This window comes from Hyposmocoma kahamanoa, unplaced genomic scaffold, assembly GCF_003589595.1.
Source record: "Hyposmocoma kahamanoa isolate Upper Pololo Valley unplaced genomic scaffold, ASM358959v1 175, whole genome shotgun sequence".
In the NCBI taxonomy this organism is placed as follows: domain Eukaryota; kingdom Metazoa; phylum Arthropoda; class Insecta; order Lepidoptera; family Cosmopterigidae; genus Hyposmocoma; species Hyposmocoma kahamanoa.
The window spans coordinates 564,787-577,064 of record NW_020653685.1 but is presented as its reverse complement, the minus strand read 5'-3'; the positions used below and the strand labels follow the sequence as shown (position 1 = coordinate 577,064).

Sequence of the window (12,278 nt, the reverse complement as noted above, 5' to 3'; positions counted from 1 at the left end):
CAAATCTAGAGTGAATAAATAGGTCTTTTTTAGGCAGACGTGTACCATAGTCCAATAAGTCTCAAACGTCTCAAAATCGTCTTACACTTTCAAAAGAAAATGCAAGCGTTGGCTACTTTCGAGGCAAAGATCGGCAAGTAATTGGATGTAGCTTACATTCTTATATTTTTATTTTTAGATACTATTCATCTATATTAAGTATTTTGAAATTTTATTTAGCACTGGTATCATAATGACAATAGAATTCTAACTTTAAGCGATATGTATAATATAGGTATATTTATAGTTAAGTGATAATTTTTTGGAGCTACTCGAGACGCGTCATACGATTGCTGTCATTGGAATGTAGCGAGTTTCTTCAAAAAGGTAGGGTCTGAAAAACAGCTTAAGCTGACACTCTTTCCTTTTTATCTACACAATATATGTAACTATAGATAATGTTATTTAAGACTAAATTGTTATGCAAATGTAGATAAATAAAGCTTTTTATTATTATTATGAATATCAGAGTGATTGTGGCCAAGTGTGAGTATATTTTAAATAAATAACAAAATTGCACGATGGCTATTTATCAAAGAATTCCAGATTTGTAATTGAATGTCTGGATGTGTCACCATCATAATATTCAATTATTTTTTGTGAAATTACTCCACTAGTTTGTTATAATATTATTACATTAATACAAAGATGTATAACATCCTGATATTACATAAATTTAATTACAATTATTAAAGCGACATCTCTGGTCAGCTGCTGGTAGCTGTGAAGATACCTGGCTGAGAGAAGAAATAGATTTCTCACTGATGGCGCTACGACAAAAAAGTCGTTAAAAAAATCAAAGATCTGCAACAAGTACATACAAAACTTTGTAGGTTCCGCTGGTTCGTTCCGTGGCTTAGTTGGCGTGTAGCACGGTTTGCTAGGAGACGCTGGTTCAAGTCCAGCGGGATCGAAGGAATTTGTTTCTAAGTATTCAGTTTTATAATTACAATTCCAGATTTGTTTTGATTAGTGCCTTATGCGTTGTTTTGTTATTAAATAATATGTAAGAAGCACGGCCATCTTACATATTTCTGTATACAGGCTGTATATTTGAAAGTGGGACATACTTATAGAGTGCGTTATATTCCTGATTCTCAACCCAAAGAAATAATAAAGTAATGAACTTAAACTTTACAAAAAATATTTTTTAATTTTTTTTTTATCGACTACTACTTGAGCACAACATTAGTTATCGAAATCTATGCACATCACTATTATTGCTCCGACGCAGCGGCGAAAAGCAAAGCACAGGTCGGGGGTGAGGACGCGGGCGCATACGCGAAATTTTTCAGTCCACGCGCGACCTTGATCTAACGAAGACACGTAAATTATTTGTCCTTCCGCTCGCCCGATCGCCGCAAAATGGTTATTTATTCTAACGTGGAATTGACTGAGATGGTGCGACTTTACGCAATAAGTGGTGATAGTGTGAGGCAAGCTATTGAAATGTTCCCAAATCGGAGTTTACGCGAAAGAGGTGAACAGTGTCGAAGCGTTGCGTGAGAGGATTATCTCAGCATTTTATACTGTGAGACAAAATGTGTTTGTGTTGTACAATTTAAAACAAAATTTACTATGCCGTGCTAGACTATGCATTGTGGAAAACGGTGGACATTTTGAACACTTGCTCCGTACCACGTAAGTGTAAATAAACTGTAAATAGGTAACTAAAAAATCAATCATTGTAATTAATTTGATTTCACATTTTTAACTACGCCAAAAACCTCAATTCTTATTAAATGATAACTACTTACTAAAACATTTCGATGATAGTTCAAGTAAAAAACAATTAACATAACCTAAAACGTAAATGTGAAATCATTGTTATTGTTGCTGTCTCACTCGGCACTCGCTCGGTAGCATTCCCATTACACTCGAAATTAAGCGTTAATATCCTAATTTTATTTTAGTCTATGTTAAGTTGTAACATGATTTACTATGACATGTATGAATATGTCTCACTTTCAAATATACAGCCTGTATATTTCCAGCTGCAGAATATCACGTACCTTTGCCCAATGGTAATGTTAATCAACCCTCTCATATTGTGGCGACACCATTTGGCTACGTTGGGCGTATGGGTGGCGCTGAACATGGCCACGCGCCGCTGCTGGCTGCCGCACGCACCCATTATTTGTTCCAGCTGCTGTCTGAAGTCTGATTCTTGCTCAGCCGAGCCTTCGAAGAGCTTGTCTGCCTCGTCAATTATTAACCAACGTACTCTGGAAATATTAATAAGTTTTTTAAGTTACTTTATACACCGTAGCATTTTAAGCATCGCGCTCAAAATAAACACGTCAGCACGTCGGTCATTTTACAACATATTAGTAAATTTTAAATTAATGCCGATTTTTCTTCAAATGTAGACACTTGCAATGTTACAGATGATGTGTTAACATACTTAGCAAAATTATAATTACGTCAATGTTGCACCAAGTGAGCCACGTATTAGTGATGAAATGTACTAACCCCATTAAATAATATAAAACAAAATCGTCCGTGAACCAAGTGATGGTTAAAACGTGCAAACGCAACTACAATCACAAACATCACAATTATCGTCCATTTTAATTAGTTGTTGGATATTTTTGTATGACATTTATCAAAAATAGTATAAGGTAGACCGTAACAATTGTAAGACCAGCTTTCCTTTTGTATTCTCAATCCTCCACAACGCACTTTGATGCAGTCTTTTTCACCGGCAGCAGGCCAGCCTATGAGTTGGCAACAACAAGAAGTAGAAGTGCTTAGTCTGCGTGTCACGTTTGCCACAGTACGCGAAGTTTCACATACTTTTGTACGTCATGGTTTATCTCGCGCAAAATTTCGAAAATCGTAGAACTTAATTAAATTTTTATTGAATTGATATTCAATTGTTTTTTGTGAAATTACTCCACTAGTTTGTTATAATTATTAATACAAAGATCGAACACTCAGAAAAAATTCCTTCGATCCGGTCGGATTCGAACCGATGTCTTCTTGCATACCGTGTCAGACGCTATGTACTTGGTTTTTCAACGACTTTTTTAGTCGTAGCGCCATCTATGAGAAATCTTTGACAGATTTATCACCCAGTTAGTACCTTTACAGCTACCAGTCCTTTTGAGTGCTTTTTCTGAGTGTTCGATCTTTGTATTAATAATTATAACAAACTCGTAGAACTTACTTTGGGATGCAAAAATTATAGTCGCACTTGTAATATTATCTATGGTGGTGTTTCATATCATTGTGAAGTCTTATTTAATGTAATTTTAATAAATTTAAATTTTCTGTTTATCGTAATATTTTTTTATTACAAGAAAAGAAAGTAAACCTTATACCGCTGCAATGTAATATGGTCGTTTCTTTTTTTGAGAACTAAGTAAACATCTCGAATTTAGCGTCGTTCAGATATTGACCGCTAGATGGCAGCACATTCAGGGTATTTTTTTTTAAGATATAATAGACACACGCTTGGCCACAATCTCACCTGATGTTAAGCGACGATGTGACCGACGATGGGACGCGTTTGCCTAAAAAATGCCTATTCACTCTAGCCTTGAATAGCCCCAAATTGTACTTTTCGGGAAATACAGACTGAATGAAGAATGGAATGCTCTACCGGCGTAGAGCATTCCATTCCTAGGGTATTCAGGGTATTAAGCAGTATTCCAGAACTCTAGTCAATGCTCCAGCCAGGATTTGAGCCGACTTGAGTATGATTTCAAGCACTGGAAATACGACCCTAATGGCAAGGACTTGAGTATGATTTTCAGTGCTCACTGCAATACTCAAGTCCTGACTTGAGTACTGAGTAGAGTTCTGTAATACGACCCTCAGAGACTGACCAGTTAGTTTTGTTGTGACTAGCAAAACTAACTGGTACATTATTATTAATATAATAAAGGGTGCTGACAAGTGCGGTTGAACCCTAAACGGACAGCCCTTGAAGTTAGTTGATAGTTCTAAAGTCGCTGTTATAAATTCAAGGGAAGTTATAGAATATAACCATCAGTATATTACTTACTTCTCCAAAGTGATTCCAACGTTGTCTCTATTCAGTAAGTAACACAATCTGTTTGGTGTACTTATTATTATATCTGGAAAGAAAGATAAATACCCCATGAAACATGGCTCTGTGCTATGTGCGTGTATAACAACAAAAGCACACAGAAAATAGGTAATGGTCTCAAATTGGTGAAATTACATGGGACTTATCAACTTATTTCGTAATTCAATTAATTTAATTTGTTGCTTTAAAAGTGGTAAGTAAAATACTTGATGGTAATGTTTACAGAATGCTGTTTCACACATTTAGCCATTTCTGACATGCAATATATAAACAACAAGAGTACATGCAAAAATATGTCAAAATTATAAAGTTATGTCCTTTATTTAATAATAATAATGTGTGAGTTTTGACGACAGCGGTTCTGATAGTAATCGAGCCTTAAGGCATTTGAGTAATTTTATTCTTCCATGTTCAAACCAGTGTCTGTTGCCATGCCGTGGCAACCGCTCTTAACCAACTGAGATATAAACTGAGTCAGCAGATCTTACGAATTCTTTTATGTGTAATGCAATAAAGGTTTGTAATTGTTTGCGAGTGCTGCAGTATAGGTTTCCTATAAAGTAACTTACATAGAAATTTTACTTAATAAAGTTGACAGAAGTGCTTACCACTCTTTCTAATAGTAGCCTCACGTTCCTTGACCTTGCTTTCTTTCATATTTCTCAATACACTACACCTCAACTCGGAGCTGGTGCTAAGTCTCAATGCTTCCCTGTAAATCTGGTGAGCCAGCTCTCTCGTGGGGCAGAGAATAAGGGCTCTAGGGCCGCCCTGGGCTGCGCCTAGGGTGTGGATCAACGGGAGCAGGAATGCCGCTGTCTTGCCTGAGCCTGTTGGGGCACAAGCTAGGATCTGGCGGTCCTGGAAATGAAATATTAGTGTATAGATACAAAAAAGTAAACAAGTATCATTATACAATTTATATTTCATAAGAAACAATTGATAGTCGATACATGGTGCTTAGTTTCCTAGGTTCAATTCTTAGTAGGACTAGTTTAGGAAACAAGCTTCACTAAATTGGTTCTGGTCAATATATTCTGATGCTCTTGGAGTTCAGTTTATGATAAGGGAATTCCCTAGTTTGAGACCAGGCAATTGGTGTTATGTTTATCTATCTATAATGGCAGGGTCATGGTTGTTAGTGTAGTTTTAGGAGAGGAAAATGTTATGACAAGGCATCGAATGCTGAAATTGAAAAATTGACACCAGTGACAATTACTAGAAGTAGTATTTCTGAACGATATAGTTAGTATTTTTGAAAACAAATTTAAGTATTTATTAAGACTCTACATTTGAATTCATAACTAATAGTTTGTACCACATAAATGATATTGCATCTCAAAGGCATATAATCATTTATTACATAGGTAAAATTTTTACACTTGAGAATGTCAGTTTTTAAGCTACTGTTCGTTCACAGTGCTGACTTCCCTGACAAAAACGAGCAAGAAACTCTAGGGATTGCTCTTTTCAAACTTAAATGCTATGGAATACACTTTGAACCATATTTGTGTGGAGTCTAGACTCATGCCGTCTTTTTATACATCATTATCTAACACAGTCTTCAATTTTGTAATATGACTTTTTAATTTAAATTAATGTAAGTTTTAAACTTAGGAAACGATAATCCTAATATATCTTATGGTGGAATCCTCAATAATTTTAACAAGGAAGCAAACATACCTCTAACATACAAGGCAAAGCCTGCCTCTGAATTGGCGTAGGCTCACTGTATCCACATCTACCCACAGTGTCCACTAATGCTGCGCTAACATTGTATCGTGACGTGAGGTCGGAGAAGTCTTGCAGTGCGGCTGGAATGTGACGCCCGATTGCTTTGATGCCATGGAGGTTGCGGAAGTGGTTTTGCTGGAAATAGGCCACAAATATTGACGTACATTTATTAAGATTTTTATTTAACTGTAAAGCACAGTACACTAGTTGAGGGTGGCTGTGCGACGGAGTTTTCAATTGTAATTTTTTATTTAATTCTAGTAATGATCGATAGCAATGTTTCTTTATTTATAATGCCAACAAAAATTGTCTTGTTTTCACTTATATGTATAAGAAAACACAAAATAAATAGTTGTATATTGTTTTCTATAATATCAAGTTTCTATAGTATCAAAACTGCCTCCGTGGCCGAACGGTTGCCATGCCGGACTGCCACGCAGAGGTCCCAGGTTCGATTCCCGGGCCGGGAGAAATATATGTATGGCCTACAATTATTTCTCTCGTGAGTTTGGGTGTAATTTGTGGTTGTCTATGTGTGTGTCCATGGCACCCGCGACACAGGGTTTCCCTAGTGCGGGGCAATGTTGAGTGTGTGCGTTATTTATAAAAAAAAAAAAAAAAAAAAAGTGGCAGGACGAACAAGTCGTGTGAGCGTGAACAGTTGCAGTGCTACTCACAGCTTTAAATCGCAAAGATCTGAGGGGCACTACCACTGCGTCTGTCATCCTGAGACATAACTTCACAAGTATTGTGCCTGTAATTTCACCAGTACCCTTACCCTTCAAAACTGGAATGCAGTAATGCTCACATTATTGCCTGGTGGCAGTACTTTCCTGGCTAAAAAGTTTTTCCCAAGGAGCTTTCCTACTATTGAAGAAGCTTTACTGTTACTAACATAATATGAAAGACCATTTCCTATTTAGCAGATAATGATAATTAATAAAAATGATTATTGCTAGTTACGTTTTTCAGTTACACTTTGTGTTCTTTGTGAAATTGCTCTAAAATATTAAAAGACCAATAAAAAATCATATTTTAGCATGAAACTGAAATATTATACAATTTACCAAACATTTTTGAATAACAGCTAACGGTGGAAGGTTATTAATAATTTATTTCATTTGTACTACCTGCTTCAGATTTGTTATTTGGAACATAACTGATAGACAACAAACCTCCTCTAACTCCAATTTCTTTTTCAGATCAATAGGTTTCTCTTTTCTTCTTTTCTTTCTCTTCTCTCCGACTTTGACACCTTCTACTAATTGCAATTCTTCATCATCATTGGAATTATCATCATGATCTGTATTTTCAGGGTCTGATAAACTTTCATATTTAATGTCTTCCTCACTTTTTTCTGTCTTTATTTCTTCCTTTTTTATTTGTTGAAGTGTTGGAGATGGATCCTGCAATAGTGTAATTACGAAGATTTTATTATTATTAAAAAAAATATTTGGTTTAGACTTAATATATATATTAATAACCATAGGCAAGTCATAGAAGTATAGATGAATAATAACCTCACTTTTGGACTACCATTTTTCAAACACGATTTTACTATGCTATTCAAATGAATATTGTTGGAAAAGTGATGTTATATCAAGTCGAAAGCTTCGAAATATACGTGAAAGTGTTACTTATTCGAGTTTTTGAGTGATTGCTTTAGAATTTTAACCAAATAGGTTTGTTTACTTTTTGTTCAAAAAATACAATTTTACGATATAGAACAAAAAATCGAAACAGTTTAATATTCAACATTGGGGACAAGTTTAAAATACACAGATTATTGGCTAGACTGTTATTAACGTGTTCTTAGCTTTTTAGGTAAGTTTTACGCAGAATAATATCGAGTTAGATAATTAAACAGTAGAGGTTAGGTCCAATACTCACATTGTTTTTAACGCCCAAAACCTTGCGTTTGAATGTTAGGCCTTTAGTTAATTTCTTGAAAATATCGTACGCGTCCATGTTAATGCCATTTAATGCGAATTTTTAGCGAAACTCTTGGCAAAACACACGTGCAAACTACACCAGTCACCAACAACAATAAGTTCCACAGACTATTACATGATAAGTTCACAGCTACTCAGTTATAGAGATGAGATTAACTGCTATATTCGCATAGCACGCTAAATGCTAAATTTTTATAGCGCGCTATTTAAAGTGCTATAATTATAATTTTTAGCATCTCTAGGTCGTGTGATAATGTAACCAACAATGGAAAGGAACGTGAAATAGTTGACGTGCGCTAACTTGTTAAGTATAGCATCTATGGTCTATCTATAGAACAGTTTACAGTTTTTTATGGTTAGTTACGATTGACTTCATTGGTTTTGTAACTATTACATAATATGGTGGTTACAGGTTATAGACGATAAATCAATGAGCTTCCCTTCATACTTTAACAATTTACTATTTATAATTTGCACAAAACTTTACACTGGTTATTTACAATAAATTACATTTATAATATTTAATAATAACGCACACACTCGTACTTTTATATACATATATTACAACGACTTATTAATTAAACAAACGCTAAACTAACTAAATAAATCCAAGTACTTAATTATATCTTAATTTAAATCGCTTCACCAGACGAAATTTTGCTAACGTTCCACCATTAGCTCAAAATCGTATTAAAACGTAACCAAAATTATAATTTATAACATAACTGCAATTATAATACTCGCTAAGTGCTAAATGTAGCATTAACGCTTAGCGTACTCAAACGTGAAATTTAAAATAAAAAAACTAATCAGCTATTTCGCTTTTCGCACCAAGCGTTAAATGCTACAAATAATATGTGAAAGTATTTCACGTTATAATTGTTTCAACCAATGACAAGAGCCGCAATTTTCACATAGAATATGGTGCCATCTATAAAATATTAAGGGAGATAACTCAGGACGACGAAGAATTTAGTTTGTTAGCTGCGTAAGTAAAGCACGGATAGATTGATGGTATGACATTGAAATATTGTAAAATGATGTCGCTAGATGGCATTTGGTTTAATTTTCTTAACGTACTCCAATTCAAAGTGAAAAAAAGTTCGTTATAATTTTAACACCTTTATGTCTTTCAAATTATAATTGCTATAATTATTTTTTAATTTAACGTTATAATTTGAGCTATATATTATATTAACCATCTCTACTCAGTGATGACATGTTGACATTTGATTTTTTTTATTAAGAATTTTGGCTTGGATACACAGAGATGTCTTCGTTTAATTATCGATCGGGATCATCAATAAAATATATTTTGCATTGTAGTTCTAGTACAGTCTGTACATACATTATGTTTTCATTTCTTCATAAATAACGTAGTTCTCTTATTTGGGTTTTCTAAATATTCTTTTAAGCGGCGGGAGTCATATTAATGTTTTCACTTTCATTTAACATCATATTATTGTCACTTTGAACAAAAACTTTAAATTCGTAAATTAGTGTAATTTTCAGGATAATATCTTACGTAGTTTGGTTTAAAATAAGGACTATAGTTCTAACTTTATTAATTATCATTTCTTTCTTCGTATTTTCTTCATAATATACTTAAAACAAAAATAATCTTTGTAAAAACTGTACTCGTAACTTTGGAAGCGCGCCATTTTTTTTGGATGACATTTGAAAATTTGACTGTTACGTTCAGAAATTACGAAATTCGCATTGACTTGAAATTCGAGTCTAATAGTTTATATTGTGGGCGCTGGATGCGTAGGTCCCAGGTTCGGTTCCCTGTAGGATCAATTTGGAAAATTAACTTTCAAACTTGGTTCTGCTGGGTGTTCTGAGAAGAGCCCCGGAGTTAATTTCGGTGCTTTGGTACTCAATGGTACAGGGTCAAAAGCACGTCAAGCTTAACACTTACTCTCTCTACATAAATATTTAAGCCCTTTTAGTACATGTTATTACTACTTAAGTGTAATATTCGGTACTCGTTGTCTATAGTATAGTTCAAATTTCTATATTAATTCATAATGACTGTTTGTACCAAAATAAATAAAAAAAAAAAAAAAATACCTATAGATTTACATCCAACTCTATGCCGCTTACGGTAAGAACGGTCCAAAGTACAAAGTGTCACGCTTGACGTGCCACAAAGAATTATCTAGTTTGAGACCAGGCAATTAGTGTGGTTGTCTTACATTGTATAATACCGTCATTATAAGAAAAATCTATTTTTTTTACGACATGCTTCTATGTGGTGTGCAGTGGCAACGTTACGTCTAACAGATTTCGCTAAGGCACTGTGCAGAAGGAGCAACTTTGATCATCAAATTTCGGCAACTGACAACCCGTAACTAGCTGTTTATGACGTTTTTCATATAATTTCAAGAAACCGCGCAGACGCAGTAACTTCAGTTGAGAGTTTCGGCAATCGACTACAGTTTTCGATTGCCGAAATCCGTGATTAAGTAAATTCTTAATTGCCGCAACTAGAAATTTGCAAATTTGTACCGGTTGTCTCCAGTTGCTAGTTTCCGCAAACGGCAACCGCAACTCGTGAAGCAACTTCATTCCCTCCCCGTCGCCCGCAACGCCAGTCTTGACTGTGGATTTCGAAAGTTTATTTAAAATTGTGGCAACCAGCAACTAGGCCTTTTAGTTGCTACAACCGGCAACTAACCGTTAATGAAAATTTGTAAAGAGTTGCTAGTTGCGTCAACTAAAGTTTTTCAATCTGCGGAGCGCCTAAATGATAATGTCACTACTTTGTCACTACGACATCGATGCAATGCATGGTGGTATATTAGCAACATGTTAATTTTTTTGTAATAAAATTATTCTTTGCCATCTATAAATTAAAAAAAACTGTTTATGATAGTCACAGAATTGACAAAAAACTGATTATTTCTTTCTTTTCAATAAAAGTAATAGTTATTATACAATATTCAACAACACAATTGCGTGTATCCTAATGTTGTGTGGCAAACGCGGGAATTGCAGATAGAACTTTGTCTACCCAAATAAATGGATGAAATTTAAAAAAAATAATAATGTACCTATTATAATATATAATATATTATAAATAAGTTTTGCACGATTATAATGATATTATGTTTTAGTTTATGAACCGGTGATGGACACGATCAGTGAAATCGAGAATCGTGGTATATTATCTATCGATATTTATATATCATAATATAATTGAAATCATCTCAATAGATAGTTCATTAATAGGGTCCGCCCCCACGAATAATGCCGAATAGACGTGTCATCACTGTTTGGTAATTTTCAGTTAAATTTCTGTAGAATGTAACCGAGCATACCTAAATAATACCATAGTACACATCGCATAGAAATTCAACAAAAACACAATTAAAAAAAATACATCGTAGCTCTAAACAACACGAGTAATTTACAAAAATTAAAATCATTCAAACGTTTTAAAAATTACCGCCAAAGTATTTCGTTGATCAACTCTAAAAGTATGTGTGTACATTTTCGAAGCGACTTGTCACAATTTTTTACAGTCACACCAGAGAACAAAAAAGTAACGTCACACGTAAGTTTGTCGTGTGAAATTGTGAAAATAAACATTAATTCTCATTGCAATTGACTCGAAAAGTGATGCATTATCAATGATCCGTAGGTAGGTGTCAATGATCGTATGCTAATGAGTGATAATATAACGTGAATAGCTTTTATTGTTTTGTCGTGTTTAAAAAATATATAATTTGTCGAACTCTGCTACAAATTTATGTTATCCTAATTCTGTCTACCTACCGAGTTAGATTACTAAATTTCGTCTGCTTAAAGGTAAAACCACATAAGTGACATTCCACAAATCCGCAAAAAATCTCTAAATTATGTACCTACTAGTTGTAAAAATCACCATCTTTCTGCAGATAAAACTACTTATTGAGTTTATAGCTTTTTTGTTATTGAGTTTCGCCTGGAGAAAGATAGTGATTCTCTTACCATAGCTATATAAAGACTTTTTGTAGAAATGTCCCTTATGTGGTTTTTCCTTTAAACAGACGATTTATTCATAGGTTACTTAGTCGTCCTTTATAAAGGACTTACTCTACAGCAAACATATGCCTACATTTTCATTTTAATACAGAACATTCCTGTTGTACTGTGTTAAAAATCATAATAATAAGTTTTAGGGAAAATTGGCAGGGTAATTAATAAAATACACACTTCTCAATGGAATCACTGCGAGTTTATTTTATTTTTATACTTTTATTACATCCAACTGTTATATTTGATGAGAATCAAACGGAGGTTTCAACCTAAAATAACCGCTCAACTAACCAGAGTACATTCCTCCCGAAAAGGCAAACAATAATACAGGAAACCGGTACGAGATGGCGCTAGTAACTACAAATAGTTACCAAGAAATGGCGCCAGTAATTTAATTTTCCTGTGTAATGTCTCCGTAGGTTTCCTGTTTTATCATTTGATGTTAGAAGTCAGATTAGATACTTAATGTACTACTT

At 34.2% G+C, this 12,278-nt stretch overlaps 1 protein-coding gene across 1 annotated transcript in view; it reads right to left on the bottom strand.

The window, feature by feature from the left end:
* Nucleotides 1–7,795, bottom strand: part of LOC113225805 (probable ATP-dependent RNA helicase DDX52) — an 18,686-nt gene extending 10,891 nt beyond the window's left edge. The window contains exons 1-7 of the mRNA XM_026458245.1: nucleotides 7,718–7,795; nucleotides 7,003–7,233; nucleotides 5,777–5,962; nucleotides 4,702–4,954; nucleotides 4,049–4,121; nucleotides 2,052–2,264; nucleotides 773–776 (exon numbers count right to left, since the gene is read on the bottom strand). Of these exons, the coding sequence (XP_026314030.1) occupies nucleotides 773–776; nucleotides 2,052–2,264; nucleotides 4,049–4,121; nucleotides 4,702–4,954; nucleotides 5,777–5,962; nucleotides 7,003–7,233; nucleotides 7,718–7,795 (1,038 nt within the window). The remainder of the gene's footprint in view (nucleotides 1–772; nucleotides 777–2,051; nucleotides 2,265–4,048; nucleotides 4,122–4,701; nucleotides 4,955–5,776; nucleotides 5,963–7,002; nucleotides 7,234–7,717) is intronic.
* Between the last annotated feature and the right edge of the window lie 4,483 nt (nucleotides 7,796–12,278).